The 27372-nt window shown below is 31.5% G+C and overlaps 2 protein-coding genes and 1 long non-coding RNA gene across 3 annotated transcripts in view; 1 reads left to right on the top strand and 2 right to left on the bottom strand.

Annotated features, from left to right (window-relative positions):
• Positions 1 to 5093, bottom strand: part of LOC144557616 (putative laccase-9) — a 96843-nt gene extending 91750 nt beyond the window's left edge. The window contains exon 1 of the mRNA XM_078306216.1: positions 4977 to 5093. Within this exon, the coding sequence (XP_078162342.1) occupies positions 4977 to 5084 (108 nt within the window). The 5' untranslated portion in view covers positions 5085 to 5093. The remainder of the gene's footprint in view (positions 1 to 4976) is intronic.
• Positions 5094 to 15404: 10311 nt separating this feature from the next.
• Positions 15405 to 18875, bottom strand: LOC144557619 (putative laccase-9). Its single transcript, XM_078306220.1, has 5 exons — positions 18694 to 18875; positions 17662 to 17816; positions 17143 to 17513; positions 16027 to 16995; positions 15405 to 15765 (listed from the first exon to the last, which is right to left on the bottom strand). Exons 1-5 carry the CDS (start codon positions 18799 to 18801, stop codon positions 15635 to 15637), a joined length of 1734 nt encoding a protein of 577 aa, XP_078162346.1. The 5' UTR covers positions 18802 to 18875; the 3' UTR covers positions 15405 to 15634.
• Positions 15743 to 27372, top strand: part of LOC144557624 (uncharacterized) — a 27687-nt gene continuing 16057 nt past the window's right edge. The window contains exon 1 of the long non-coding RNA XR_013512720.1: positions 15743 to 15839. This is a non-coding gene — a long non-coding RNA (uncharacterized LOC144557624). The remainder of the gene's footprint in view (positions 15840 to 27372) is intronic.

Genomic DNA, 27372 nt, shown 5'->3' with positions numbered 1-27372 from the left:
ACATATTTTGTGTATAATTAATTTGGATGTTTTGTAATATATGCATATGTTGAATTGGAGTCTATTATTTAATTTGGATGTTTAATTAATTTGGATGTTTTGTAATTAATATATGCATATGTTTAATTTAACTTTTTTGCATGTATAGTTCTGTTACTCTAATTAGTTACGAAAACTTAATTATTATGAACTTCATTAGTTTAACTTCGTCGACCTTGGATCTATTTTAATTTAAACATTCATGAGTATTCTCTAGTAATTAATAAGATAGATAGTGATATATATATAGAGAGATTGACTTGGGTGAGCCATGGCTCACCAAGCGTTGGTGAGCCACGCCGTATTTTCATTTTGAAAGTCCAAATGACCGATCTGAATCGTTAGATGTGATCTCTATATTGAAATGTACTTGGAAACTAAATTTTAGATTTTTGGAATTTTTTTACTATTTATTAAGCCATGGCTCATTTTAGCCATCTCATATATATATATGAGATGAGTTACGCTACTCCATGGTTTAAAACGCGTTGGTGCTCCATGGCACTATATTTTTATTTTGAAAATCCAAACGACCGATCCGAACCGCTCAAAATGATCTCCATATTGAAATGTGCTTGGAGACCAAATTTTACATTTTTTGGAATTTGTTTACTATTTATTAATCAATTTTGAAATTCGCTGATCCGATGATCTAGAAATTTTTACTGTTTTTTATTGTTCACAGCAAAATAGCAATTTTAAAAATTGCTTAATAAATAGTAAGAAAATTCCAAAAAATGTAAAATTTGGTCTCCAAACACATTAATATGGAGAACAAGATGAACGGTTCGGATCGACCGTTCGGATCAACCGTTCGGATTTTGAAAAGTCGAATATTGAGCTGTTGTACGGAGGGCCTCTATGCTACGTGTAGCATGCTAGCATATTCCTATATATATATAGATGGGCTATGGTGAGTTGCGAAGTAAAACACGTTTCTACTTCACGCCGTATTTTTATTTTGAAAGTCCAAATAACTGATCCGAACTGTTAGATGTTTAATTCATATTGAAATGTGCTTGGAGACCAAATTTTACATTTTTTGGAATTTTTTTACTATTTATTAAGCATTTTTTAAAATTGTTGTTTTGCTGTGAACAGTAAAAAACAGTAAAATTTTCTGGACCATCAGATCAGCGACTTTCAAAATTGCTTAATAAATAGTAAAAAAATTCCAAAAAATGTAAAATTTGGTCTCCACGCACATTTCAATATGGAGAACAAGATGAACGGTTCGGATTGACGTTTTGATCTTTAAAATCGCAAAATATGAGCGGGAAGTAAAATAGTCGCTTTACTTCGCAACTCACCGTAGCCCATCTCATATATATATATATATCCTCTATATTATGCATCTTAAATTAAATTGGCTATCCTGAAACTGAAACGGCTGTGATTGATTCATCTAAATTCGGATTGAATATCAGCCCTCCAATCAAATAATCTGTCTTCTATTGATTAAATACATCGTCTTTTTGTGTAGAAGTCTAAATTTAGTTAAAATTAGACCCGCCACACGTATTATCACATTTTCTTTCGTTTTGCACCGTCGGATCTAAATCTAAAATCGCGCATATTAAATTTCGGTGGAGGCGTCCAGTCGCCTCTCCCCATGGAGTTTTTCTTTGTTTGCTCCCCTCCCCGATCCCTTCTTCCCAAAGAAAGAAAAACCCTAATCGCCTCACACCCGTGCCCAGCCATCTCTCTCCCCCAGCCTCTCCGCGATCTCTCTCTCACTCTCTCGCCTCAGCGAACTATTAGTACGTTACCGTTCCTCTTCCAATTATTTTCTACTTTTCTTTCCTCCATTGTTTCTACCGACTTCTACCATCTTCTTTCTCTTCCAAATAGAAAAGGTAGGCTTTCCTTCGCTTCTCCTCCCTCCGTTGTCTGTTTTTCTTCTTGGCTTCGTCTATCGATTCATCGACTTTCCATAATCAAATACTAGTTTCGCGCCTTCATCGTCTGTCGATTCATCGAATTTAAATTCTCTACATAATCAAGTGCGCACTCAGGTTATATTTCTTCGTAGTATTATCTCCTTATTTAAATTCTCTACATAATTTCTTGCTATTGTTGCTTATTTTTTTTGTCTGTACCCTATTTTAGGGTTTCAGGTTTTGTGAAAAATTCATTCGTGAAAAATTTATTTATATTCTATTGTTCTTATGGATATAATCGGAAAGGGGATTGAATCTAGCCTGAATATTTGAGAGTTAATTTGTAATTTCTGAATTTTTGCGTAACTGTGGATGAATTTGAATCTACGAAAGAATTAGTAGATACGCATGCTTTCGTCAGTTCAATCCAACAAATTACTAAATAGACAGCCCTCATATTATTAGCTTACTGTTATTGTTAGTATTTGTTAGCAAATCAAGCCCTTAGATTTGTAACCTTAATGGATCTAAGAATATGGCTAAATGAATGGATTAATTTTGATGTTGATTTCCTTAATGTTATCTTAGGTAAATCTGTCAAGTTAATTATTCTTGGGGCAAATTATGTTCATGGGAATTTGTTTATTGAAATGCTTCTCTTTCTCTGAAATGATATTGTTTCTCATGCTTACACATGGTTCTAAGTATTTCTTTATTTTTGTTCTAATCCGGTTGCATATTTAGTAAGGCCTTGGACAGTTAAGTTCAATGCATCTTAGATCATGTTTTGTTCTTTTTTTTATCAGCTAGGTATGCATACTTTTAGAAACCTTGATAAATGGAAAACTATTGTAATAGGTTCCCTTTTCTCTATACACATTCTTACCATAATTAACCCTTTGAAAATGAACAAAAGTAATTTTCAGAATTTGCAAGGTTCAGTGTGTAGTTATTTCATTTCATGGTTGTCACGACCCTTTATTAACTAAGAATCATCCTATTTCTCTAAACACATGCTTACTTGGTATGTACCAATTAGTACTGGTATGCATATTTACATTCATTTGCTATACCAGGAAACCATCTAGGGCAACAGATTGGTCTCCGCTAGCCATATGAACATTTAGAGGATGCTGATTTTATCACCTCTGATGGAGTGATGGTGCCACCATGAACAAGCTCTTGCTGGAGGTAAATATTTGCAACTGCTTGTTCACATCTTACTGATAGTTTCCCACTCATATAGATATATATTAAGCAGAGCTCAACTATATTGAATTGAAATATTTTGCTCTTGCTTGTTCCATTTCTTGTTGCAAGAAAACGAGCAATAAAAGAGTGAATGAAATTGTTATTGTATTTTTTTCAATCTACACTTGCAAGTTTATTTTTAAAGGCAAACAATTCCAACATTGAGTTCTGAAATTCAGAAATATATTTTTATCTGTTATTTGAATTTTCTTACCTCAATTTAGGCAAAATCAAAGATGACACTTTTCATGGGAAGCTCAAGAGTGGTAGAGAAATTAACAGTTGATTTGAAAGGTCGCATCAAATTAGAAGATGCAGGTTTTGATTGGAAAATACTTGGTCCTGATGTTCAGATGTAAAGAAAGAAAACTAAAAAATTTAACATAAGCTCAATTTGCTATCCAATATTATTTTTTAAAATCTAAATGTAGGTTGATTATTTGCTTTATCTTTTGTTTTTTTTTTTGCTTAATTCTCTATGAATATCAATAACAAAATATTTTCATATTTTATTCAATTTTATGATATGTTTCCGTCGCAACGCACGGGCACGATACTAGTATATATATATATATATATATATATATATATATATATATTACTCTCTTGGTTAATTACAAAATTTTATGTTAAAAAAATATAACACAAAAATTTCAATTGATATGGTTAATGATTCTTAATTAGATATTATTGAGTTGGGATTATGTATGTTATTAAATAATGATTTTCTTATAATGATTAAATTGGATATATATAGTCATTAAATTGATGTACCTACATGACCAATATTCCAATTATTTAATTATCATAGGTGCTAATAAAAAATACAACATCGGTTCAGTAAGGATACCAGACAGTGTTGATCAACCCAAAAATCAATGGATCATGAAACAGCCAGATGGTAAAGTAATCCTCTCAGTGCCATTGTCCGTTTAGTCAAACCAATGTAGATGAGCCGCCCAGTGCTAACGGTTTGTGAAATTCAACCGATGGCAAAGGAAGGGGTCAGGAGGGGGTCCATCAATGCTATCGGTTTGTTATCCAGAACAGACGGTAGAAAATTCAAAGTAATTACAGCGCTGCCACTTGCAACGTACACTATCTGTGTGGAAGCACATTCGATGGTAAAGGGGCGATAGAAAAAATATTTTTTGTAGTAGTGCATTGAACTCAACTTTGTTTGTTTCCTATTAAAATATTATAATACTTGACATTTAATTTAATCATTCAACTCAACTTTTGTTTATTTTGCGATGTATTCAAACATCTCGACTCACATTTTTTTTCATATTAAAATATTACAAGCATTCAATTCAACCAGCGGAAATGTAATATCTTAATTTTAAAATAAAAAAATTGATAGTTATGTTACATAATGAACGGTATTAATTAAACTCATGCAATTACTTTGAATAATCTATTAGAATAATCTAAATTATTTAGTAAAAATATTATTTGTAGAATTTCCAGAAAAAAACAATATGTCATTTTCTATATTTGTTAATTTTTTAATGTTATTAATAAGAAGTTTGGAATTTGTAGTCCCGTTAACAACAAATAATGCTCAATTACTTTTTTTCTTTTGTATCAATATAATTTATTAAAATAAATCAGATGTAATTGAAGTTGTATGATCGATTTTAAACGGTTCAGATGAAAGAATAGGAGGATGCAGATTTGAATCCCTCAACTCCAACCTTCACGTACGTGATGAGCGCATGAGTTTGATTGTCCTTTTGGAAATTGAAAAGTTGCCTTTTGATAAAAGGCAAGCGAATTATAAAATTTAGAAGAGAAATCACTTACAACAAAGGTATGGTGATGAATCTTGGCCCAACATGGAATGGAGAACAAACGACATAGCATTAGACCGATGACTATTGGCCATAACGAGAAAAGCTTACTAAAAGACATGGTGCTTAAAAATTTATTCTCAATATTTTGTTGGGTTGTGTCACACCTCTGATCCGGAGGTGCGACAATCCTACCACGTCTAATATTTACCATTCAATTTATATAACACTAGGCGTAGATTTTTTTATACATTGCCAATAACATCCATTATCTGATCATTTAAAGTAGATGATTCTAGAGATATACTCTTTGCACCATGTCAGATATAATAAACTCAAATCTCATACCTTTAGGTGGCCATGCTGTCAATTATAACCCAGAAGTGTTTCTCTGACTTCGCATAATAAACTTGTAACCCACAAGGGGAAACGAGTGATTTATTATTTCCCAGTGCTGATTGTCACTCAGATTATTGGATTCAAAGGAAATTCATATTCATAATGAAATTACTGCACGAGAAACAAACAGTTCATTTCATAATGACGAATGCAAATACTCAATAACAGTATCCAATTAAACAACAAAAATTAGATAAAGAAATCAGAACTCTCAGAATCTTATCATAATAAATGGTTTGGGTCTAAATCTTTTAAACCATAACGTCAGGTAACATTTGGGGACCTAATCTTTAGAACCACTAAGTCTTGTAACATTTGGTTTCTTAACTTTATAATTTATAGTCGGGTAGCACTGAAAATACCATAACATATATCTGTCGTGTCAGTACTTATACCGTTCTAACTATCCTGACAATTTGTTAACAGAATCAATATGAAAATAATATCACAATGCTGTCATTATCGGAAAAAAAAATTAATGATAAGAAACTTACCACATTTCATTAGTCATACAGTCACAGTTCACATTCAGTATCCCCTACCCAATCGATATTGGGTTCAGTTGGGGCCATTCACCATATGCGCATAAGGGTCCTGGAGTAAAGTCTAGTAGCTAGCTAGACTTTATGATATATTAAACCTTTTTCTCTATTATATGGAGTTCAAGGATTATAGTATTCAATTTTTAATCAATCGATAAACAATAGTAACATGACAGTCAATAAAAAGTGCTAATGAGTTTTACTTTAAAAAAACAAATGACTTCAAAATTACTCAAAAGTATTTCATCATGGATCTTATTTGAAAGATAAAATTGAATAGAAAATGTTCATATTTTTAGATTCGTAAAATTCATCATAAATCGTCAGAAAAATAAATTATAATGATCTGAGAAAAATAAAAAAGAGTGGATGAAAAGAATTTATCCTCTTTTGGCTTGAAAACAAAAGTAGTCGAGAGTTAAAACTATCTAGAAATGCTTTCAGACAAAAGTTTAAAAAAAATATATATACTTGCGAGTAACATTTTAAAATGTTATAAACATAGCTTTAAATGTTTGGATATTAGCACTAGAAATAAAAGTTATACAATATTGGAAGGTTTTTCTGTTAAACTACTTGGGGGACGCACTCGGGTATGATGGCTCGGGGTACCAGAACATTTCTCAAAAAAAAAAATTAGAATCCTTTTCTTTCAATTGTTCCAAAAACATTACTATCAAGTGTGGTGGTCCACTGGTAGGGTGCAAACGGATAGCATACGGATTTGATAGTGGTAAAACCATATCTGTATATGTATTTATTTTTTTGATACAGATACGGATTACATATTACATGGAGATGAATACTGGTGCAGATGTTTAATGGATACGGATGCGGATCAGATATTACACGTATACGAATACAAATACAGATATAGTTCGGATATTAGAAAGAACAGTATTTTTGTTATCGCGTACCATACTTGGTCTAGAATACTAGAAGGAACGGTTTTATTGTACCATAGTTCGTCGCTGGTTTGCAAGAGCAACTACGAATTTTAATCTATTTGGTGGATTCACAAGCTCCATGGGAGAAGAAGTCAATGAAATGGCAGTGAAAACTGGGATTGAGAAAAGAAATCGCATGTGAATTCTTATGGATAAACGGATATCTAAAAACTTAAAATATACGGATATGAACAATTATTTGTATCCGTACTAATTTTAAATCGAAACTGTATCTGTATCCGAATCTCTATTCGTAAACTATTTGTATCCGAATATTCGAATCTGCAATAATTCATATATGGATCCAAATCCGGACAGATAATATCTGATCCGTTTGTTTCCTATCCACTGGCCATTGGCTGTTAAATTTTATAACTATATTTTATGTACACCTACTTGAAGAATTTTTTTTATATGTTGTAATAAATAAAATGCATTAGCTGTACGAGTATGACTATGGACTCAGAATTTTATATACCTGGTCTTTTCCTTGCAAATATGGATGATAATGATTAGTGTAAAGTTGTGAAAATAAAGCAACCTTTTTGTCAACCTTGAAAAAAGCAACCTTTTTGTCTGCGCACGCATCATACTTAGAAAATTTAATTAAAAATATGTTCATAAGACCATGACTTATGACTTGTGAGTAATTAATATTTATTTTATTGGTAACGGCAGGTGACATGACAATTGTAGTACCTCACCATTGAAATAATGTAATTCTCGATCTCGATTCGTAATATTATATTAAGTATGTAGATGTTTTGATTCGTAACTGTTGTTAATAAAAGATAAAATTTCAGAATGAATATAAATCTTCTAATCAATTGGTTTACTATTTTTTTTTTCTATACATCCTTTTTATGTTTTTTTACGTGTAAAAAGTCTAAATTTATTTAGATATGTCCTCGCCACACATACTGGCCACACAATTTTCTAATTGGTTATGTTTTTATCCATTTTATAAATATTATTTAAAGAAGTTTTAGATTGGTTGATAATTAATTGATCATGTCTTCATTTATTTTTATTTTTTTATGTCATTTAAAAAATATATTATTTGTCATTTAAACAAATAGTATATATGGAGATAAAAAGAGAAGGGATTGGAGATGTGGAAAAAAAAAGATCTCTCCATGTGGAAGAGATTTTTTTCCATCTAATTTTCCGGAATATCAAACAGATAAATGTGAATACAGACTAGATAGAGAGATAAAAGAGATGCCTTTATAGAGTTGAACAAAATTAAGAAATATGATCAAATAAGGAAGTCTACACACCTTCTCCCATTTTATTTTCTATTTTTTTTAGGGATCGACTAACTATCCCCCAGTCAATTTTCCTTATTTATCTTCCAGTCAATAACTACTTGTGGGGACCATCAACTAACTAAACTTCATTAATTACTTGGGGACAACCTAATATTTAATAGATTTTATAACTGACGCGTGCAAATATAGATACCTATGCGTACAAGTGTTAATATATAATATATCAAGTATTCATACCTAAGATACCAAGTATTTCCAAAAAAAAAAACTGGACACATCACACACACATCTTTTACACATTTTTAGAGTTGGATTTTTTTTTCTCTGTTCAATTTCATCAATATTTATAACGATCTGTGAGAAACTTTGTAAATCTAAAACCATGGACGTCTTCTATGTAATTTTCTCTTTCAAATGAGATCCATGATAACATACTTTCGGGTTGTCCGTCGTGCAAATATTCATACATCGTCATGCAAATATTCATCGTTGTCGTGTAAGTATTCATATCTTGTTGAGCAAGTATTCATACCTCGTAATGCATTACCTGTGAGGACCGCTAATGAAGTGGGGATTACTAACTACTTAGGTAACCATCTAATATTTGATAGATTTTACAACTGTCACGTGTAAATATGGATGCATATGCGCGCATGTGTTAATATATAATATATCAAGTATGAATACTTGCGCAGCGGACAACTCAAAAGTACTTCATCATAGATCTCATTTGAAAGAGAGAATTATGTAGAAAACGTCTGTGACTTTAGATTCGCAAAATAATTCACAGATTGTCAAAAATATGGGCGACATTGAAGTAAGAAAAAAAACCATAAAATGTGTAAAAAATGAGTATGTGATAAGAAAAATTGTTTAAAGAAATACTTGATATCTTACATATGAATACTTACTATATTAGATGTTAATACTTGCATGTATAAGTATACATATTTATACGCATCAGTTGTAAAGTTTTTCAAATATAAGTGGTCCCCCAGTTAATTAGCGGTCCCCCACATTATTAATAACTGATACACGTTTTATTTTGTCTTTTTGTGCTGGAAGTTGTGGCCCCCTCATATAATTAATGATTGGGGGATGGATGGGAAAAATAAACTGGGGGAAAAAAATCTTTATTCTTTTTTTTAACAGTATGGAATGAATTATATAGAAAGCAAGGTCAGATAGAAGATACTAGTTCAAGTAACACAATTTTTCAGTTTTATCTTATAAATTTTCAGTATCACAAATGAGTTTAAATATCAAATATATATGAAGTATTCAAGGTTAATCAAGTAAAAATTACAATCCAACTTGTTGGAATGGAAATTTTTAGTTTTTCAAATTTATATTTCAATTTTCATGTTTTAATATCTTTCAAAGAAATCATATTCTTCTCGAAATGATTATATTTGTTTTCATTTTTTAAGGGAATAATCAAGATGATTAATTAAATAATTTTGAACAACAGAGGAGATTACAAGAGCATTTAAATATGCTTTCAAATTTCTTTGGTTACAATAGAATTATATTTTTTTTAGTTATAAAATATAAGAGTAGATCATGAAGCAATGATTTATATTAATGTCTTATATATATTTTTTTATGATTTTATTTAATGTAATTTTTCACCAAAAACCTAATAAATTTATTTGCTGATGACCTTAAGTTTATTTTTTTTACAAAGAAGTCCATTACATTATATTATTTACAGGCAATTTTATTTTTCTTTTCTAAATAAATATTTGTAAGCCTAATTACATGTTATAAGAGTAATAAAATCAGATTCCAATTAATAAAATAGCAAAAGAAATAATAAAATTTAACCAAATAGTCAAGTTATTATACTCTAATATGAGCAAATTAGGTTTTACAAAAAGCATCCTCTATCGGTACTAAACATACGAGCTGTAGAAGAAGAGCTGCTCACATCTATTGATATGGTACTTTACTGATAGTAATTGTAAAATTCCTTCTATCCAAGGATGGATCTACACTCATCCGTATGGGTGCTGAGCCACCCTATGATTTTTAAATTTTGGTTATGTATATTGAAATCTAATGGAATTTTATTTTTTTAGAACTTTTTATATAGCCTAGCCCTCTCATAAAATATTACATGTGTACTTGTAGTCTAGTAGTTTTAAATTACTTTGTGGTTGTGGAAAGCTTGGGTTCAATTCTCACCAACAACATATTGTTCATTTTAATTTTAGCAACTTTGGTCTATCATGAATTTCTAGTTCTACGCCTTCTTCTATCGTTATGGTACTCCTACCGATAGAAATTGTAAAATTTCTTCTATTGGAAATGAGTTCCCTACTGATAGAATAATGTTTATATTCTATCAGTATAAAGCTGACAAAAGAAATTGGTGTTCTATCGTGTTGGTCTCTAGTTGCAGAGAATATGTTATCAGATTCAGTTTTTAGTTGATAGCAGTCTGTAGTTTTGTAGTTAGTGTAGAGAGAGAAGAAGGGAAGAGAAAAGGAGCTTGGTGTTGGGTTGACTTAGATAATTTGATCTGAAAAATCAAAGGGATGTGTAGGAAAATTTGATTCAAAGAGGTAGACATGAAGTAGGTTTTTACTTCATTGGAGATTTTTATTAGTTTGTTTTGAATTGGGCTATACATGTAATTGGATAAGTTTGAAAAGAAAAAATGAAAAAAATTCGCTCAATTGAGTTATTGGCCTGGTTGAGTAAACGATATTTTAGGTTTGGCTGTATATGCATAGTCAATTAATTATTAGTCATTCTCTATCAAAATTCTATTACTATTCCACGTATATTATCCAATTAATTTATTTGCTGATGACCTTAAGTTTATTTATATTACAAAGAAGTCCATTACTATATTTACATGTAATTTTATTTTTCTTTTCTAAATAAATATTTGTAAGACTAATTACATGTTATAAGAGTACTAATAAAATCAGATTCCCATTAATAAAATAGCAAAAGAAATAATTGAACATTTAACCAAATAGTCAAGTTATTATAAAATAATATGAGCAAATTCTGTTAAAAAAAGGCATCCTTTACAAGTACTAAACATACAAGCGGTAGATAAATGTATGGGAATCCGCTCCTTAACATTTCAATTTCTTCTAATCTTCTTTCTTGAAATTACTCTCACCGTAGCACCTCTTTGACCACTTCTCATCCCCATCTATTCTCTACAAAGTTAACCTAAAATGTATGGGAGATGACGGTCCATGGATAAATAAATGTCGAGTTTCCTTGACGGTGTGTACTTAACTAGAGGAAAGCAACAGGCAAAGTGCCAGGCATGGTGAGTCGGACTTGGTGCACCTCTACTGGTCATGCGTAACCTAATTATGGAGACAGCGCGAACAAGCAAGATTTTTCATGCGTCGACATCACGTGCATCACGGCAACGCCCTTACCACATCGTCCCCGACATTGCTAAGGTGTAGATTTCGAGTTATTCCTAGATCCTTCTAACTAATTTTATTGTTATTGATTATTTGTGAGTATTATTATATGCTGGGAATTGCATGTTATTTGTGTGATGACTGCGATTTGCTTGCGGGTAGCTTGTTTATAATTGTCAATTGGTTTGATTGAGTTCTAGCTAAGTGTAGATAATTACTTATTGATTGGTTTGATTGAGTTCTAGTTAAATGTAGATAATTAATTAGTTGCAGTTCAGTTTTGCATGGCATGGTTATATTTACTTAGGGACTAGTTTATGACATAATATGAAGGGATTGGGCCAAAACATGAGTTTAACTTATATTAAATGCACTACTTGCTTGTCATGAAAGCATCTCGTTGCTTATGAGACGTTACCATATTTTGTAAAATTAGTTAAGGTATAATTTGTTTGGAAACATTTGAATCATGATTTATAGTTGAAATATACACTTAATTTCTTAATTGAATCAAATTGATCTTTGAGCATATCTTTCTAGAACCATTTTCGAAACTGAATAGTGATTTGATTTTGAAAAGAATGGGTAATGATATGGCATTGTGGTAGGTGAATTATGTTGAAATGTTATAGTGTGGGAACATAGAAGTGACACCTCCAAAATAGTTAATCACAGTGATGATATAGTGTGCGGATGTCGGTTACTCACTTTTTCTTTCAACATGGTTGTTGCTTATGTTAAACTACTTGTGTGTTTTTGTTATATTGTTTATTGGATTTTTATATGGAATTGCTTGAATTATTTTCTAGTTATGAGTACCTAATATGCATGCATGAAATAAAACATGAATTGCATTGAGGATTTGAGTTGCATGGCATATGCATAGATGACATAAGACATGAGTTGAACCCAGGGGTGATAACATAACCTAGATTTTCAAAAACGCTAGGTGACATAGGTGACTTTCTTTTGTCTCAATATATTTGAACAAATTATTTTTTTCTATTTTTTCCTATAATTTTAATACAATAATTTTTTTCATTTGTTTTTCTATTGTGTGAAAATTCATCTAATTTTGATTTCCATTTCATGGTTAACTTATCGATTCTACTTTTGATTCCGATTTTAAAACCGTGATTTTATCTTGACCTTTCATCGAATTGTTTGGAAGTAAAATGAATCTTCATTTTAAAGAAAGAGTGTGTCAGCAATTTTAGTATTTAATAAGAAAATTATAAATAATAAAATAATAATTAATTAATAATATTTTTTTGTCTATCTCTGATTAAAGTTCTGGCTACGCCACTGTAATCTAGCTTACTGATATCCTGAAGTTCACAATCCTTTTGAACTTTCTATTTAACAAATTCATTTAGCAGTGATTTGGGTTAGAATTAGAGTGTCGCATGGAACAATAAAAAAATTATTAACTATATATGATTGTCCATATATGTTCACCTATCTTTGACAAAATTCCTAGCTTCGCCACTGATTGAACCATAAATTTTGTATGATTTACTTGCATGCATGATACACAGTTGTATTTGAACCATGCACTTGTTATAAATGAACCTTGAATAGAAATGTGAATATGACTTGCATTTATAGACCACATTGATTTGCTTGTATATGGAACATCGTGTATGTACTTTGATGGGAATTGAAGCATGAAATTCGATGGTCATGTAGGTGCCATATTCGAGTAGTGCATAGCGTCAGCTGTGTAGGCGCTATATTCAGGTAGCGCATAGTGAGAGCTATGTAGGCGCCATATTCGGGTAGCACATAGCAAGAGCTGTGTAGGCGCCATATTCGGGTAGAGCATAATTTTAGGTTATGGCTATAACAGAAATTGTGTAGGCGCAATACTCAAGTAGCGCACGACCCGATTTGCTTGGTGCAAGAACTTGTAACGCATGATAAACCAAGGAAAATATTTGGGAATTGCTATACTTGAACAATTGTGCATATTTGATAATTGCGCATTCATTTCATTATATGAGCATTTCTTATTTTGAATTTATAATCATGTTACTTCATATGTGAGCATTGCACTTTGGAAAATTAGGTTCTTCTTAAGATACGATGAAAAATGTCTGTCTTCTTGAAACCTTAATTATGATATTTGGTTGGTTTAACTTGTAAATTGTCTCTTGGATTTCTATTGTCATTATTATTTTCTTATAAATGTGCTCGGTGTTGTTTAGGTTTTAGTTTTAAAAGATGTCTTTTGAACTCAACTTATTGATCCTATTTTCATATATTTGAACTTGGGTTATGTTTGGCTTAGTTGATTGAATCAAAGAATAACTCGACTGGAACTGAATACCGCACTAGAAGATTTTCAATCTCAGCTCACATCTTTCCACTTTGTGGGTTTCAGGTACAAAATCCAAGATAAGGAAATATGATGTCAAACTTTAAGACTGCGGAACTTGCCACAAATAAAAGTAAGTTATGTCATTGGTAATGTATGTATATGTATTGTTATGTTTGATAATTGAAATGCTTTGCGCCAATGAGAGCGGCGGGTTGTCTACCCTGTTGTCGTAGTGTGACACTCCAGAACTTATCTTTATTTTCACTTGACTAATTTTGCAGCCGAAATTTTTATTAATAACATTAAAACATAATAAATTAGAGAAAATGACATTAGTTTTTGAAAGATTCTAGAAGAAATATTTCTGCTAGACTATTCAGCAAAATACATAGTCAATTCTGTTGAATTGTATGGGCCTTATATTGCTGGATTATTCGTGGAACAATCAAATTTTATAATTTCATATTATTATATTATAAAAAATAAAATTGTTGACTCGATGTATGTTTGTTTCCTATTAAATACTATCAGGATATTCAAACATTCAATTAAAAAGGCTGAAATGGAACTTCAACCAAAGAAATTATAAGAAAATATAAAATTTAATATTCAATTCAATCATTCAGCTCAACTTTGTTTGTTTCCTATTAAAACATTATAATATTTGACATTTAATTCAAACATTCAACTCAACTTTTGTTTGTTTCCGCTGTATTCAAACATCTCGACTCACATTTTTTTTTGTTTTTTTCCGATTAAAATATTACTAGTATTCAATTCAACCAGCGGAAATTTAATATTTTAATATTAAAATGAAAACATTGATAGTTATGTTAGATAATTCACCGGTATTAGGCTCATGCAATTCCTTATAATAATCCATTAGAATTAATTATATATTCTGTTGGATTATCAAGTGAAAATTGTTTTAGAATTTCCAAAAAAAAAAATAATGTCATTTTCTATATTTGTTAATATTTTAATGTTATTAATAAAAAAGTTTGAAATTTGTAGTCTCGTTAACAACAAATGATGCTGAATACTGCAATTGCCACATGGGAACAAATATAATATAAATTAAGTTTAGGATGCGACTAAATCTCTTAAACGTCTTTTTAAAGTTTAATTATGTAATCCATCAAATGTTAAAGCATTGTTTTTGAGTTAGTGACTATTTTTTTTCACTATTTTACGTTTGGATCATCCTAAGAATAGATCTATTTTTGAAATTAGCGTTGTTCTTGCTTACTATATATATTAAAATGATGGAATAGCGCTATCTCTAAGTTAGCGCTATTCTTGCTATTCCCAGTATTACATCCAAACGCACCTTGAAGGACTTGTGGGTCAAATATCTCTTCCAGGAGGTGATTCATTATCTCGGCCCAATTACTTGAGCTCCTTTTTTGGGCCTAGAAATAATTCACCAATGGATCTCGTACACTGTTTTAGTAAATCAACTAAAGTTAATTCCAAACTCTACTTAATTTAATTATCACAATGTTCAATATTCAACATATATAAACAATATATATCAGACAATATTCAACATTCAAGATATATATCCACAAGTCAACAAATATTCCACAAATATAATTCAATATTACAAGAACCACCCATCTTATTTATTATTGGTTGCAGCTTATACTGTTGCTGTCGTTTATCCATTACAAATGTAACAAATTAAATCCAACCAACCATATATAATATTTCTCTACCAAGATACAATAAATTAACCAGTGAAAAATCACCTTCGAAAAATAATAATAATAATAATACAATGCTTGAGTAAAATCAACAAGGAGGCTTGTCGGCAGGGGGAGGCAGCATTTTAGCCTCTGTACTATTACCATTCTTTGTTATAAACACAACATCCATTCCCCATATTGTGTGTGTTTCTAAGTGACAGTGCATGAACCAAACTCCTAAGTTAATTGCAAAACCAAAATATGTTGAAAATTAGTGTCTGAAAAATACTCAAAACAACAATTTGTAACAAGTAATTAATCTACTAATTGATTAATTTTTCCGAGCTACTTAATTAGGTCAAATCAACTATCTAATCAAGTATTGCTAAACAGGCCATTATTCTCATTGTAGTTGTGTAACACCTTTGATTGTCAAAATTAAATAAATAAAAAGATTCAATAATTTGATATAAAAAAAAGGAAAAACAATAAACTCACCTGGATTAGCTGCCCTAAAGCGGATAGTTGCCCAACCGTTCTTCGGCACACCCAAAGTGCTCTGATATGGCGGATCAACCAAGTTGTAACTCAGAGGATCTGTTGTGTTGTTGAAGTTGCCAGTTCCTCTTCCAATGGCATAGAATCTGTGGCCGTGCAAGTGTATTGGATGGGTGACCCATCCGTTTACTATGTTAGTGCCCTGAAACACAATCTCCACGATCGAGTTATACTCGAGCACTTTTACTTTTGTTGATTTATCAACATATGTGAGGTTATCTTCATTGGTGGCATTAGTAAAATCAAAGAAGGACGGTGGTTGGTCAGGGAAGTCAGTGGTGTACACACCAGCAATAGAATTGTAGTATGCATCTAGCACATCAATTTTCGGGTTTTGGAAACTAGCATTGTTCATACTAGCAGCTAACCTAGTATTGTTTGGACCAAGACATGAGCTGTTATGGCACATCTGTTCATTCGCAGATAGCGTGATATACATATTGACATCGGCAGATTGGGTTACGACCGCGGGGTCATTTAAGTTGGCCAGCGAGCGAAGACCGCTAGTGAACGCAGCTGATGCATTAGTGTCGTTGTATTTTGGTAAGGAGGTGAACACCGGTCTCACTGATGGCGCAGAATGATTAGTTTTGTATTCTAGAATAGCTACGGTCGTATTGGCATCTCTAATTGCGTTCGAATTTCCATCAAAGTATATATCCGCGATGATGTAATAACGGAAGGGGGAAGATGAGTTTTGCAATTGATTGGCCTGTAAGAGAAGGTCCATCGTTTGGCCCGGGGTAATCATGATAAATTCATTCACGTAAGGCTTCGTATAGCTGGCGTCGGCTCCAACTACCGTTACATTGTGACCGGAAACCCGAAAAAAGAAATCATTTTCCGGGGCTGCATTTATTACACGGAGTAGGTACATTTTTCCTTGTTCAACTTGTACCTTAAAAGTTTCTGCAACAAAAATAAAAATGAAAGATATATGTAGTTAGATTACATTGTATTTGAAACAAACATTGTCAAAGAGAATGTCCATCTTATGAAGCATTAACAACTTGCATTATAAATAAACAACTTCCTGTACTGGGAACAATAAATTACCATTTGATGAGCATGGCATGAAGTCACCAGGCTGTCCATTGATGGTGTTGGCATCAGACAGTTTGAAGTGACTGCCATCAATTGCAGTTTGGTACACATATGTTATGTTTTCGTTCCACCACTCTCCTAGAATCAGTGTGAATTCTTTATAGGGTTTGTGGAAGGGGAAGGTGGTTCCGAGCTTCGGGTAAATAACAATAGCACCATGAACAGTAGCACGATCATATTCGCTATGTGCGTGCCACCAGAGCGTGCCTTCTTCTTCGGTAAATTGGATCCGTTGTGTGTAGTTGGCTCTTGGTTGGATAGGGCACTGAGTAATGTATTCCGGTCCATCTGACCACGGGTCCCTTGGCTGGTTTATGCCATGCCTATAGAAATTAGATGAATACTTGTTAGTCTTGCATGTATTGAAATAATTCCTTAATTAATAGTGCAAAACTGCAAATAACATATCCTTTAGGCTTGTAATAAATCCTCAATTAATAGTGCAAATAAAAGATTCCTTCTGTATAGTACCAGTGGATGGTGATGTTCTTGTTCCCTCTGTTGATGACCTTGACATAGACTGTGTCGCCTCTGCGAGCATATATAGTGGGTCCCGGGTATGATCCATTGACAGTTAGCATGCTCTTTGTATGATTGCAGAGCCGGGTGTAGGTAGCTTCTTGAATCTGTTTAAGGGAAATATCAAAAAATAAAAAATATATATATACATATATCAAGTTAAAACTTATAAGTTAATACTTCATAGTTTGGTTTCTCTAGCTGTAAGTATATTTTATTTTTAACTGGTACCGATCACTTCTATAGTGTGGAGATCTACTTTAGTGCTCCTTTGGAATAGCTGCGTGACTTCCCATTTGTAGGGTATTAAGCACTCACCAGCTCGAGCGTTTCCGCTTACATATATTCATAGTTATGTGATAATCCTCTGCATAGGACTCCCCAACTGGAGCTTTTAGGCTCAACCTTGTACAGGAGTTGTGTGTGACTTTCCACGTGTGTTGGGCTCTTATGTCACTAGTTGTATCATTTTTTCATTGAGTAATAGAAAAGGTGCGCTGACGAAGTTGCATTGTCTCAAAGACTGCCATTTTAAGACAAATTCCATTAACATTCCGCATGCCATCCTCTCTTACTTTATCTATTTACTTTGTATTGTTAATTGATCGCAATGTTTGTTTATTTTTATCTACTATAACGAAAAATATCTAAAGTTATTTGAATCACCATATTGATCATCCTCTTCTAATTACCTAACCCAATGAGGTAATGAGTTGGATTAGCCTTTTGGAAAAGAAAAAAAGATGCCTTTTTGAGTATGAGGCAAGTGGATTCAGATTACAAATTACATTGGACATCGAATAATTTTCAATCCGATACTATTGTTAAATCTAACTCTCAATTATAGCAAGTTATATTTTTCAAGTCCTATATTTCTGGTGAAGATTTTATTTTATTTCTTGAATATTCAAACTATAACTCATGAATTAAAAAAAAATTATACCAATATTAATTGTGAATTGTGATAGCAGAGAAATCACTTACAACAAAAGTACGATGATGAATCTTGGCCCCACAGGGGATGGAGAATAAACAGCATAGCATTAGACCGACGGCTACTGGCCATAACGAGAAAAGCTTACTAATAAACATGGTGCTTGAAAATTAAAAATAAACCAAAACCAATATTGCTCAATATTTTGTAGGGTTGCTTCCCATCTCCGAGGAGACTGAGCTGTATTTATAATTAAACCATGAGAACCCTTTTCTTTCCATTATTCCGAAACATTACTATCAAGTGTACGTGGTGGCTCTGTCTATTAGCTGTTGATTTTATAACTATATTTTATATATACTTAGCGACTTGAAGAAATTTGTGTATATATTGTAATAAACTAGTATTTTGCACGTACGTTGCAACAGAGATATATTATAAGATTGAATAGAATATGAAGATACATTTTTATTGGACATTCACATAAAATTAAGAAAAAATATATTTAAATGAAAATAAAATTAACACAAATGAAAAAAAAAGAAATTTAAATAATAAATAACAATTAAAGAAATCACAACAAATAAAAAAAAATGGATCAAACATAACATGAATTTTTTTTATTAAAGTATCATTATAATTTAATACCTAATTTTCTTCACAAACAAGACATGTTATTAATCTGTAAAGAAATTTATAATTCAATATCTAATTTTCTCCACAAACAAGACATGTTATTAATCTGTAAAGAAATAAAATTGGAAAAGATATGATTAAATGCTTCAATAAGAATTTTCTCTATATATATTCTTGATGGAAATTTATCTACAGATAATTTCTCTACACAAAAGTTTTAGATATTCTTCATTTTCTCTCCAGATCAGAAATATATAATTGTTTCCATCAGCACAAGATCTATTATTCATCTATTTACAAAGATACAGTAGCCCTAAACAAAATTCGAAAGGATATGATGGTTTCCATTTTCATTGTCGAAACTATAGAGGAAGAGGAGAATTGAAACGGAGAAAATAATTAAATAAGGAAATAATTTAATTGCAAAAATCGAAAATAACTCTAAGAATAAATAAGCAAATAGATTACTAGAGATTCATTCAATTTTAATTATGACAAACCATGTAGTAGTTTATGTGGCGAGTTTGTTTTCAACTAAATTTAGATTTCTACACATAAAATAAATATATTTAATCAAAATAATACATATTATGTAATTGGAGGGTTGATATTTAATTCAAAACTTCATCTTTCAACCTCAGCTGTTGACGGATAAGAACAACTATATGCATAATATAAGAATGGAGATAAAATGCATCAACTGTACATGTATGACTTCGAAGTTGGATTTTTATGCACCCTTTTCCATGAAAATATGGATACTAATGATATTTATGTCTCCTTTCACTTTCACTCTGTACTTTCGGGTTTCTAATCAGAAACTCAACTTATGTAACCACACATGGTTAATGAAAATGATGGCTAGACCCTTGTTGTTTCTCAAAAAAAAAAAAAAAATAGTCTAAAGTTTGTCTAAAGTTTATCAATAAAGCAACCTTTTGTCTGCGCATACATCATACTTAGAAAATTTATTTAAAAAATTCTCGTAAGACCATTACTTGTGACTTGTGAGTAATTAATGTTTGTTTAATTCATAAAACTAGTACATAAAACAGAACCATACATGACATATTATGACGTATTATACACGTATGTGAGAAAATTGCACATTAATAATGTATAATGAAAGAAGGCGTTCGGGCAAAAAAAAGGCCCCAACATACACAAACGGTCTGAAAGTTTTGAACCATTTCCGGAAGTCACATTTATGTGTGCTCAATTTAATAATACTGATGTACTACTTTATACAGTCTTTTCTTAAAAACCGTGTATTATTTTGCTCAGATTCCAAATACTATTTTTTAGTTCAAACTGTGTTACTCATTCGCGTCTCGCAACCAAAACCCCTATTAGTAATTAATATCTTTGTCTCAACCACCTCTTCACACAATTGCACAACTTAAGTCCACATGAACAAAAGACGAACCAACCAACCTGTATGGGTAAATGTAGTTGTTAAATTTGACCTGAAATATATAGAGACTGACTTGTTCAAAGAGTTTGAATTTCACATTAAATTAATACCCTAAGAAACAATAAAATAATTAAATCTTCTACCAAACCTGACAATGACTTGTACATGCCAATTAAGTTGCCAACCCCACACATGTCAATTTGCCACCTCCAAGGATCAGAAAAAGAAAAAAAAAAATGGGACGAGAGAGATAATTTGAAGGGAGAATTTCATATATACCACTCAAAAACTGTGAAATTACGTATTTACCATCCAAATTTTTATAATTACATATTTACCATCTAAAAATCTAATAACTCAAATATTTACTCAATTAATCAAAAAATGAGATTAATTAAGTTTAAGATTGTAAACTCAAATATTTACCATCAATTAATCGTTTAAACTCTCTCCTCATCTCGTCTCTCCCGCTTAAACTCAGAGAAAAGGGGCAACAGACTCGGATTTAAGGATTCCAACTCCACACAAGTGGAAAATATGGAATCAGGATCGGTTATATACGCATATTAGTATCGGAATACAACCGATCCTGATGAAGGCGATACTGATACTACAATAATCTGGATCGGTTAAATAACCGATCCAAATAGAAATTATCAGGATCGGTTTTTTATAAAAAACCGATCCTGATACTATTTTTTTTTTTCAAAGTTGGTTCTGCAAAAAAAAAAAAAAAAAAAAAAAAAATAGTATCAGGATCGGTTGTTTATAAACAACCGATCCTGATACTATTTTTTTTTTTTTTTTTTTGCAGAACCATCTTTGAAAAAAAATAGTATTAGGATCGGTTGTTTCAAAAAACATAGATCATAATTTATCTAAGCACAGAGATATATATATCAATTTACCCAAAAACATATATCATATCCATTTATTCACACAATCGGGCTTGCTTCCATTTGTCATTTCATTGAAGAAAAATTGCAATATTATTCTTTTAGGATTTATGGTACCCAAAGAATTGAAACTGGATTGATTTGATAAAACAGAATACCATCCCATGTAATTTCAATCCAAAACTAAACCAGCCGAATTGATTTGAAACCGAATTGAATTGATTTGATAATTTGAAATTACTTAAACTAGCAAAACTAATCTAGCAAATTTACCTAAACTGAGAGGCGAGCGGACTGAGAGGAGAGGGCCGAGCACCGAGCACCGAGCACACTTGCGTTGAGCACCGAGCACTCTTTTTATTGAGCCGATCGGACTGACAGGAGACGGCAAGACGGAGGGAGAGGAGGAGACTTGCGGCTAGAGGAGACAAGGAGTTGAGAGAGTTGTAATTTTGAATAATGGAGAGACGCAAGGAGAGAAGGGATGAGCGCGGAAAAATAAAAACCTAAAATGGACTATCTGGATCGGTTTTTTGAAACAACCGATCCTAATACTATTTTTTTTCAAAGATGGTTCTGCAAAAAAAAAAAAAAAAAAAATAGTATCAGGAATGGTTGTTTATAAACAACCGTTCCTGATACTATTTTTTTTTTTTTTTTTGCAGAATCAACTTTGAAAAAAAAAATAGTATCAGGATCGATTGTTTATAAACAACCGATTCTGATACTATTATTTTATTTTTTTTTTGCAGAACCATCTTTGAAAAAAAAAATAGTATCAGGATCAGTTCTTATATAGGAACCGATCCAGATAGTATCTGGATCGGTTCTAAGCTAAGAACCGATCCTAATTATCAAGTATTAGGATCGGTTCTTAGCTAAGAACCGATCCAATTAGTTCATGTGCTGTGTTTTCATTAGCTTTTAGTATCGGTTTTATTGATAAAACCGATCCAGATAGGTATTAGTATCGGTTGGTTCATACAGCCGATCCAAATAGGCCGATCCTGATTTCAGTTTTTTCACTAGTGCCAGCTTGATCGTCTAAAAACAAAGTAACTGTTCCAACTTTTTCAACAAAATAACTCATACTGAATTCGACACTGATATCATAACCCATTATCAAAGTAGTAACTGAGTTTGAGAATCTGTGTTTTGTTACTGACTCAGTTTGGAATATCTGTTTTTAATCTTTTATATTGGATATAAATAAGAACGGTTCTAAGGTATGAAAGAGAGGATGCTAAGTTAATCCTTGATTAATTATAGTTTTAAGAAAATTAAACATAATTAATCTAAGTTTTGGGTATTTTTGATATATGCTAAAGTTATATTGGGTAAATATGTGAGTTATTGGATTTTTAGATGGTAAATAAGTAATTATAAAAATTTGGATGGTAAATATGTAATTTCAGAATTTTTGAGTGGTATATATGAAATTCTGCCTAATTTGAAAATAAAATAATTTCTAAGAGGTTAGCATTAATTCAAAAGCAACATCTAGGATGAGAACCATAGTAGTATTGTTAATGACTAGTAAATATATGGGAGCTATCCAATTATAAATTGTTTAAAAGAAATCAAAACATACACGGTTCTAAATAATAAAACGTGTATGGTTGTCAAAATCAAACACTTATGCCTTGTAGAAACCATGTATACAACTTATTAGTATACACAGTTACTTTGACTGGAACTCACTCTTTTGACCTGATACTAAACAACCAACCAACCTTGTCGTTGTTATATTTGTCCTGTACGTATAGAGACTGACTTGTTCAAAGAGTTGAATTTCAACTTAAATTAATCACCCTAAACAATAAAATAATTAAATCTTCTACCGAACCTGACATGCATGCCAAGTTGCCAACTCCAAGAGCAAGGCTAGAGTGTAATGTCCTCACCAAGAAGGATTGGTGAGCACAACTTCAAAAACATATCGGATCGGATTCAAATGGCAAATTCAAACCGTTGAAATTTATGTACTTCATGAGTGATGCATGTACATGTAATATTTTGAAAGTTTCGAATTTATTTGCTATAAAGTCAAGCGGTCAAAGAAATAATGAAAAGTAAATATATAAAACAACTTATAAAATGTTAATTTCTTTGACCGCTTGACCTTGTAGCAAATGAATTCAAAACTTTTAAAATTTTGTATATACATGCATCACTTATAAAGTACGTACATGGATTTCAACGGTCTGAATTCATCATTTGAAGCCGATCTTATTTGCTTTTGAAGTTGTGCTCACCAAACTTTCTTGATGAGCACATCACATCCTAGCTTTGCTCCAACCCCAAAATGTCAATTTGCCACCTCCACGGATCAGCAGAAAAAAAGGAACGATAGAGATAGAGATAGAGAAAGAAACAGAGAAATAGAGAAAAAAATTTGATGATAAAATAATTTCTAAGAGAGGCCATGCATTGCAAATAATAAAAGCTTTAAAACCTAATATAACATGAATTCCTCCGAAATTTTTATTAATAGAAACTAAATAAAATAAATATTAATATTAGAGAACGGTTTTGATTTTTTTTGAGATATAAGAAAAACGTAATAGATTATTACGGCTAGAATTAGCGCTAATTAATTCCCTTATCCAACTAACTGAACCGTGCATGAAAAAAACTGAAAAAAAACTCTAGCCGTGATACTCCATCACGGTCAGAGATTTGTAAAAAAAAAAAAAAAAAAGGCCGTAATAGAGTATCACGGCCAGAGGTTTGAAAAAAAAATTCAAATGCAACATTGACCGTCTTTGCTTGCTGCTTTGAAATTAGAACTCTGTTGTAAAAACAAAGCAGATTCTCTGTAACATTAATTTTGTAATTTTGTATAGGCAGTTTATACAGACCATTTTGCTGATGTGGATGGCACCTCACAATCTCTGTTGTCATTTACTGGGAACGCGAGTGTTGACGGTCTATACGACGACTTTCTACTGAACCACATGTATTATATAATATGTGAAAATACTGTTTGATGATGTCTGTGTTAGTCTTTTGTTTGTATGTAGTTTAGCTGAGATATTTGTATATTCCAAGCATAACTAAACCCCAAGTATCAAGCTGTCAAATAATGCCATATATAACAACAATACTATTTGGTATATATCACCATATCTCTGGTCGTTACTCTCTATCACGAACAGGCCTCCTTTTTTTTCTCCTAGATGTTCCTGTCTATAGCGAACAAGGTTTTTTTTTCTAATTTTTTTCCTGGTTCAGTTAGAATGGTTAATCTAGTTAATTAAGCACTAATTTTGACCATGATAAGCCATAACATCCAGAGGCCGTGATAATATATCGCGTTTTTCCTATATCTCGGAAAAAATCCAAAAGCGTTCTCTAATCTCGATATTTATTTAATATATTTTCTATTAATAAAAATTTCGGTGAATTCCCTGCTTTGTTAATTATTTACATTCAGTAAAAAACATTGTAATCTGGGTGCATATATAATCAACTAAATTAAGATGAAAGCTCTTGTAAATTTGATGAAAATATGGATGATTTTTTCTTTTCATTAATGAATTCATCTCATTAAATATAATGAATGCGACTAAACAATTTAAAATTGAAATTCACTATCTTTATTCATCTCTCTTTCTATGAAATGAACACATTTCTCCTTTATCATTGCTTCCGATCATAGCCAATTTCAGGAACAAATGTTTCTTTTAGACAATCACCAAATACAGTTTGCACATCTGAGAATATGAACAAAATATTAAAAAAAATGAAACAAACAAACTTGAATAGATGAATTAATTAATAGCTAACAGCGGGGGTAATTTTTTTTTTTTGATCCAATCAGTGAGAGTAAGGAGGAGGGAGGGAAAGAACCGAATATTTATTAATAAAAAAATATTAATAACAGAGAACGAATCTAGCGAAATTTGAAATCTAGTAAAACCGTTATGGTTTATAACGTCCAACAGACATTACGACCATAAAGTCCACATAATCTAAATCAATTAATAATTATTGATGAACCAAAAATCAATAAGGACATTACCAACACTAACGTCCAGACATAACCTCTAAATTTAGCATAGTTGGTGATGGCCTATTTTTTTTTTCTGTTTTCATTAATTAGTGATTAATTAATTTAAATTATCTGAACGTTATGGTTTATAACATCCATCAGACGTATAATCCATTACTGTTTTCTTAGATTTCATATTTTACCAAAATTATTCATTATTGTCGATATTTTTGTATTTATTTTCCTAATAATAAAAAAAATCGGAGAGAAAGAAGGGGTAAATGTGGGTACCATAGAGTTATTTTGTCAAGAAATTTAGTTGAGGGGTATTAGTAAATGTGGGTCCCACTGGACCTAAGACCTTTACTTAATTATGACCTGTGAGTAATAGATATTTGTATTATTGGTCCCACTGCATGACCTCTAGCTATAATAGTACCTCACCATTGAAATAATGTAGTTTATTCTATTTACTGATAATTACATTGCTAGTCTTCAAATTGATATTTTCTTTTTTTTTTCTTTGATGCCCCGGCCCACACCTTTTTGTATGTGTTACATTTTTTCCCGTTTTCCCTTTTTCTTTTATATCACCTGACAACGCAAATTCTCCCCTTTTAATTTTTTTTTTTCCTGTTTCCAGTTTTTTTCTTTTAAATTTATTTTCTGTGGGGCTATCATAATTAATGTCTTACATATTGATATCAACATCACGAAAAATATCAGTGAATGACAATAATAGATTTTATGATAGAGAGAATAATCTTGTATTGATTATGTAAATGATTACAAAAACAAGAGACTAATTATTTATAGATTTGATTATAATTAATCTTAAATATCTCAACTAATTATTTTCTACCTAACACCTTCATATTGCTAATCAACTTTTGAAATTTACCACCACAAATATCCCCTCAAGCTCATCGGGCGGTACTCTCGGTGAGTTTGAAATGCCGAAGAAAAAGATCATTGTTACGAATATCTCAATGTCATTGTTCTTGCAAAATTGAATCGTCAAGTTGTATGTTTGGGTCTCCTTAAAGGTAGAAGAAGAGAGAGAGTGAGAGTAATGAGCTCTTTTGGCTCAAGAATTAGAGATGTCAGTTGCACCATTTTATCCATTAACCTAATTCATATCATATTCGATATGACAGGTACGGGTAAGATTTTATTTTCATAAATTTATTAGGTATGAATACGGATAAAGATTTTTTTTATCAAAATGGTATTCCGTACCTGTTACCAATTCTAGTCATTGTAGTGTGTGTGTCTATGTATATATAAATTAATTTGCAATGATTATTTATTCTTCAACTACTCTTGATAGTTCTATTACACTTTGTGGTACCCTAAAAAGTTGAAAATTAATTATTTGAATAAAAATGCCACTTAATTAACAAAATTGGTCAATTACTAGTCAAGCATACGTTAATTTGGTACAAAACAACAAAATAGGAGATGAAATTAATTAAATAAGTTCATGGTTAAATTCTACTCAAATAATCATGAAATTTGATATATTATACATCTCCTAACTCAAAATGATTAAATAGTTATGAAATTCATGAATTGGAAAGTTTTTATTGGTGCCACATGGCATGGGATACCCATAGCATTTACCCTGATCAAATGGGTGCAAAATAGAGGCCACAAGCAAATCGCTATACCCTGCACCGACAAGTCAGCCTCTCTGAGCTGTTTCTCACTAGTATGCTGAGATAGGTGCACATGGCTCACCAAGTTTGAACCTATAGACCAAACTGTTAATGTCTCGGTGTACCATAAA

Source organism: Carex rostrata, chromosome 7, assembly GCF_964058835.1.
Source record: "Carex rostrata chromosome 7, lpCarRost1.2, whole genome shotgun sequence".
NCBI lineage: Eukaryota > Viridiplantae > Streptophyta > Magnoliopsida > Poales > Cyperaceae > Carex > Carex rostrata.
This window is presented reverse-complemented; position numbering and strand designations above follow the sequence as displayed.